The 6,663-nt window shown below is 40.5% G+C and overlaps 2 protein-coding genes across 2 annotated transcripts in view; both read left to right on the top strand.

Moving 5' to 3' along the window:
- The window catches only part of sptlc1 (serine palmitoyltransferase, long chain base subunit 1), an 11,725-nt gene extending 11,294 nt beyond the window's left edge, over positions 1-431 (top strand). The window contains exon 16 of the transcript XR_003463336.1: positions 63-431. The gene's annotated coding sequence lies outside the window, so the exon portion shown is untranslated. The remainder of the gene's footprint in view (positions 1-62) is intronic.
- Positions 432-3,643: 3,212 nt separating this feature from the next.
- ror2 (receptor tyrosine kinase-like orphan receptor 2) overlaps positions 3,644-6,663 on the top strand; it is a 45,778-nt gene continuing 42,758 nt past the window's right edge. The window contains exon 1 of the mRNA XM_019272150.2: positions 3,644-4,019. Within this exon, the coding sequence (XP_019127695.1) occupies positions 3,956-4,019 (64 nt within the window). The 5' untranslated portion in view covers positions 3,644-3,955. The remainder of the gene's footprint in view (positions 4,020-6,663) is intronic.

Below are 6,663 nucleotides of genomic sequence, written 5' to 3'. Positions count from 1 at the left end.
ACGTTTCCTTATCTTTCTTTTTGAATTCTCTTAATAATTCTTTGTTTACTCTCATTTATCATGTGTCAACTGCACTACATGTACTACATGCTGTATGTCGTTGTGAGTGGAAGTGTGATCTTTAGCAGGACTTCCTGTGGTAAACAATAATGGCTCTCAGTCATTAATGAAGAAAAACAGCTGCAGTAAGGAGAGTTGATTTCTGCTCCAGATGACTTGTTGCTTTTTACAAACTGACCAAAGAGATGACATTGTGCTCATTGTTTTTAATGTGTCTGCAGTCTACTAGCACATGAAGTGATTTTTATATGCCACTGTCACTGGAGGTTGTTTTCCAGTCCATGTTACTTCTCTTGTTTGTTGCATTCAGGTCGTTGCATTTCTGGCCACTTTACTTTCATGAAATATAAAATATATCTGATTTAAATGAAGCCATGTTGTCTGTTTATTTCTATGGAGTGACCATGCAGCTGTTTCTGATACATACATCTGCAGGGGAAGCTAATTGAAAGCGTACACCAGTCATTCTGTATTGCTCTTCATAAAGTTGGGTGCATCATAAGAGACAGAGCAGAGGCTCAGACAGTCTGATTATTCATTTTTAGAACTAGACAACAAAAAAAAACCCGGATCTTACATTTCCCATGATGCAACCAAAAGTGACTTTTCATTTGCCTCTTTGTCTGGTAAATGTGTCCATATACCCTGACAATTCTAAGCAGATTTTGAGCACATATTATTGGTACCCACTGTTTTCCCACAATGTAGTACACAAAGGAAATGAATGACCTGCTCACATCTTCTGTTGTTTGTTTACATCCAAAATAAATCCCACTCACACTTCCTGTTAGTATAAAATGGTTATGTGTATTTTTTGTAAACAATTGGTCTGTGACAATGCATCATGAGTGTTAAAGTGCACGCCTGCAGCTCCAGCTCTGTTTCCTGGATGTGTAATCTCAAACTGAGAGGATGTCTCTCGTCTGGTTATTGCCTCACATTGACAAAGCTACTCCAGACACACAGGACATTATACAGCTGTACAGCCTGAACAGGGCTAACACTTTAGTCAAAGTACAGACACATTATCACCAAGGTGAACGTGAATATCAAAAGTATTTATTTTTCGGCAGAAAGGCTCCTGTCTGTATTATTTGAACATTATTACTGCTCTGCTGTGTGCATCTGAAGTATGTAACGTATGTACTATACTAACAGACATAACAAACTGGTCAGGAGAGCTGGTGATGTCGTGGGGGAGGAGCTGGACACCTGACGACCATGGCTTCTGTCCATATGGGACAATGTTTCACACCCTCCTACGACATACTGGCTCTGCAGAGGAGCTCCTTCAGCAGCACACAGAGTGACACAGGAAATCATTCCTGCCTGCGGTCATAATCTATAATGTTTTTATATATATATATTATATATTATTATATATTTATATTGTTCTTATACATGATTACTGTTTAACATATGTTGTTTTTGTTTGTTGTATACCTGGAGTATGTAACAAAAATAACTCCCCCCTGTGAAGTATTTCTGATTAATTCTGAATACAACAATGTACAACGTATAGGCTTTAAAAAGCTTTGAAAAGCCCACTCTAGACCCAGAGGTCTAGCCAACTACAGACCGATATCAAACCTCCCTTTCTGTCTAAGATACTGAGAAAGCTGTAGCTAATCAGCTGTGTGACTTTCTCCAACAATAGTCTATTTGAGGATTTCCAGTCAGGATTTAGAGTGCATCATAGAACAGAGACCGATTAGTCAAAGTTACAAATGACCTCCTAATGGCATCAGACAAAGGACTCATCTCTGTACTTGCCTGTTAGATCTTAGTGCTGCATTTGACACCATTGACCATCAAATTCTTTTAGAGACTGGAACATCAAACTGGCATCAAAGGAACCGCCCTAAGCTGGTTTAAGTCGTATCTCTTAGATCGATCTCAGTTTGTTCACGTCAATGATGAATACTCCATGCATACCAAAGTTTGTCACACAGTCCCACAAGGTTCTGTACTAGGACCACTTCTATTTAGTTTATATATGCTTCCTTTAAGGAACATTATTAGGAATCACTCTATCAATTTTCATTGTTATGCTGACGACACCCAATTATATTTATCGATCAAACCTGATGAAACCAATCAGTTAACTAAACTCCAAGCAGGCCTTAAGGATATAAAAAGTTGGATGACCACAATTTCTGATGTTAAATTCAGACAAACCTGAAGTTCTTGTAATTGGACCCAAACACCTCAAAACTCTCTTTCTAGAGACTTAGTTACTTAAGATGGGATCACCCTGGCCTCCACTCCACTGTAAAGAATCGTCTTGGAGTTGTTTTTGATCAGGATTTGTCCTTTAACGTCCACATAAAACAAATTTCAAAGACTGCATTCTTCCATCACATCTCTCCCATTTTGGCTTCCTTGCACTGGCTGCCTATTAAATCTAGAATAGAATTTAAAATTCTTCTTCTTACTTACAAAGCTCTTCATGGTCAGGCACCATCATATCTAAAAGAGCTCATAATACCTTACTACCCCTCTAGAACACTGCGCTCTCAGGACGCTGGGTTCCTTGTGGTTCCTATAGTTTCCAAAAGTAGATTGGGAGCCAGAGCTTTCAGCTATCAGGCTCCTCTTCTGTGGAACAAACTACCATTCTGGGTTCAGGAGGCAGACACGGTCATCACCATTGCACGTCTGTCCATCCTGGGAGAGGGATCCCTCCTCTGTGGCTCTTCCTGAGGTTTCTTCCACCTTTTTTCCCTGTTAAAGGTTTTTGTGGGCAAGTTTTTCCTCACTCGAACCAAGGGTCTAAGGACAGAGGTCACTCCCTGTACAGATTGTAAAGCCCTCAGAGGCAAATGTACTTTGTGACTTTGGGCTTGACAAATAAAATTTGATTTGATTTTTGATTTGATAAGCTTCAAAGTAACTAGTGAGCAGTAATTATAACTTAGAGAGTTACAAGATAAGACTCTAATGTCTTTTTATATTCTATTTAAATCTGGGCCTGGGGGTTGAACCATCAACTCATGTGATCAGTGGGTGACTGCCCAATGAGCTTTGCCTCAGGTGATTTCAGCTTGTTTCTTGACTGTGATTATAATGATTTCAACATTCATCTCAATGTCAAGTCATCAAGTTAACTTCATAATCTCTCTCTCTTAGTTTGATTATTTTCTACCACAAAGTGTAATATTAAATGACAGTGGTTATATAAATACATAAAGGAGCTTTATCTGATGCCATTTACACCATGTATGATACATGCTCAGGTGTTCGACCTGTGGCAGGCTCAAATCATCTCAGTGTCTTCAGATTAAAGGTTTACATTTAACTCAATGTAGTGCTAAAAATCAAACATCCTGTTAGGAGTGTTTCTGACAGCGTGGAGAAGACAAAACAGAGGGGAAATCACAGTTAAATACAATGGAAATGAACTGTTCAATAAATAAATGAATACATAAATAAATGATGTAATAGTAGAGTGTCTAAGAGGAAGTTGACCTGTGCGTAAAAACTGAATCAGAGCAGTGCGCGCGCTGTCTGTTCGGCTCCTAGTTCTGGCTCTAGATGGGGCCCTTTACAAAAACGTCATCGCACTCAAGTGCGTGCGTGTCAGTACGCGCGTGCGTCCACTTCTTTTCAGCGCTCGGACAGAAGCCACTTTGGGACCAACAGCTCTGAAGGAGTCGCGCGTCTCTCGGCGTTCTCTACCGTACACGGGATGAACGCGGCTTTGTTTCCCTCTCTGAACCCGCATCTGTCCCGCACATTCATGTCTTGACTCTTGCGCGACCTGGAAAGTGCGCTTTCTGTCTGGGCTGACTTGGAAAACAAGAAGAGGAGAAGATCCAGCAGAGGAAGGCAGCCCCTGAGAGTGGATGAAACGTTCCTCAGACCTGTTTTTGAGATTTCCCTGAAAAGTGTCGCTATGGCCCCAAACCTGAAGAGTGTGCTCTGCCTGCTGCTCCTTTGTGCAAACCTGAGATGTGACGGTAAGTCAAACTTCTCACTTCTAAACAACACTAACACAGATTAAAAAAAAGTCATGTTCAACAAGTCATCAGCAGAAAGGTTTGTGCATCACGCTCATCTGAGGACGTTTGAACGCGCTTTGTGCATTCCTGTGTTTCCTTCATGCCTTCAGATGATGTTACACAACAGACGGAACTTTTTCTCAGCTCAGTTTTTGTTGCACTAAAGTAAAAAGTTCTGAGAGCTCGATCAGGTCCATTGTCCTGCTTCGAGCTGCACTTTTCATATGGACACCTCCTCAAACCGCGTAAAAAAAACCCTGAAGGAGCTGAACTTTGTGTTTTTGTTTCACCTTCATGCTGAAAATCTTTTGGATGGATTTGGGGGGGGGGGTTCTGAGATCACTTAAAGTCTTTGTCCTCTTTCAACTTGTTGACATGTGTTCCTTGCAGCTCCCACTCCTCATAAAAAAGGTGCTTGTGTCAGACTCAAAGGGCCACTGTGCCGTTGTCATGTAAATTTAACGCATAGCTCGAGGTGATCTCGCGTCTTTGTCAGTCATGCTAATTCATTTACTCTCCCTGCGGGGGATGAAAGCGCTGGAGATTTCCTGTTTTCAGCTGTACTCTGACCATTTACCATTTGGTATGAAGTGAAAGGGGGCGCGGCAGGAGCACCCCCCCCCCACAAGAGACAAGGTAGACACAATGTGGTTCTGCTTCTAAAAGAACTCCAAGTGGGAGCTTATTTGATATTGATACATCATCAGAAACTTCATTCTGTGCGTCCACTGTGTGTTCATGTGAGAGCAGAGCCTGAAAGTCTGAGGGCTCCAAACCAACATGATGGCCTCCCATAATGTTGTGATATATTTACAGAAATGAGAAAGCATAGCTGTAAATGAATTATGAAAATTGCAGGACTTCATTTATATTATTAATTATATAGTTATTATTACACTGTGATGTGATATATCTGATCTTTTTTCTTTGTGAAGTTCCACATTTCATACGGAAAAGAAGTGAAATGGTTCTCCACACATGATAAACTCTAAACTAAACTCAAAAAAAAAAAATCAATATGTAAAACCTTGAAACATGCTCAAGGAAAACCAGTCAGAGCAGCAAACATCTTGTCTTAATGTTTCTACTGACCAGAGTCACTTCAGTCAAATGAATGGAAGCTTATGGCTGCCTGAAGGTAGAAAATACACTATAAAAAAACCCAAAGGCTGTGACACCACGATGACGTTATCGACGACCACATGTATGTACATCTGCATGAGAAGAAACAACTAGTGTTCCAAAACAAAAAACATATTGGGGAGACAAACTGCCAACCAATTTCACACCATGGCAATTCTGATTGAATTTAAATGAAATCAATTCATTAGCTGCGTGTGCATGTGTTGGGAATACAAATTGAGAATGTGTGTTTCATCTTGTGCTGTGCACTGGCTGTTGTCCCAGCTTGTGGAAGGAGAAAACTGAAGACGGTCAAAAATCCAGAGGAATAACAGTTACTCCTCAGACAGTCGCAGCACAATAAATCTGTGAGAGTGATTTTAATAACAAGTTAATAAAGTGAAATGATGTGAGAGCACTGTATGGAGGAAGAACCAAAAACAGCTGAATGCCTAGGCGGCAGCTGTGAATGAGGTGGAAGCTTGTTACTAATGAGTACTCACAGCAACATGACTCACCATGTTGGGGTTAGAGTAGAAACGCAGAGCTGCTTTTGGTGGAACTGGGGCCAGAGGGCCTTCCTTTGCTGTGGGGGAAGTTTTAAGGAGAGCTCTATTATCCCTGTGGACACATTCATCAAAATCCTGATGGGGAAGCCAAACAAAGACCAGAAACATACCTGCATATCACCATTCATTTAGAAACCAAATATGGGATTTTAAAACATACAGAGAACAAGAACATCTCACACTACATTCGAGTGTAGCGTTTCAGAACATGAGGTCACATGTTGAGAATTAGTTCACGACAGCGTACACTAAAGGGAATATTGATTTTTTTGGCCATCATACTTTTCTGTAATCAAACACAGAAAAAAACGTTTGTTTCAAACTTACCTTCTTTATTGATAGTTATTTCTAGTAGGGCTTGTTGACAGTGTGCAGAGATATACAGTATATTAGTGGACCGAGCTTCAGGGTCTAAATTGAAGCCAATGTCATTTAAAATAATGCAGGTTGTTTAAGACACAGAGCTCATGAAACTCAGACCAAACTGTTAATCTATGCAGTGCTGATCAAATGTGAATGCAGATCATGTTCCTGACTGTCTCTGTTCAAACAGATTTTACTTCCTGTTTAGATGGAATATGAGCATGTTTGTCTGGCTTGAAAACATAATTAGAAACAAATCACAGTCCAACTGGCAGTACATTACCTACAAGCTTGTCCAAATATGGTCACTTCTGGCCCCAAAAACACCGAGATGGTGATAACGCCTAGCTCGACTTCAAAGCGGTTGTCCTCAAACCGCTGGGTGATCGTGGGTTTGCACTTGGTTTAACCCATCTTAAAACATAGACTGGGGAAACTGCTTTCCCAGCTCTGATATTTTTGAACAGATTTTCTTTCCTCTGTTTTGTTGAAGTGAACACATTTTTTAACAAATGTGTTTATGTTTGTAGCTCTTACCATTGGTCCCA

This window comes from Larimichthys crocea, chromosome I (assembly GCF_000972845.2).
Source record: "Larimichthys crocea isolate SSNF chromosome I, L_crocea_2.0, whole genome shotgun sequence".
Taxonomy (NCBI): Eukaryota; Metazoa; Chordata; class Actinopteri; family Sciaenidae; genus Larimichthys; species Larimichthys crocea.
Note: the sequence above shows the minus strand (reverse complement) of the source record. Positions and strands in the feature narration are given on the sequence as shown.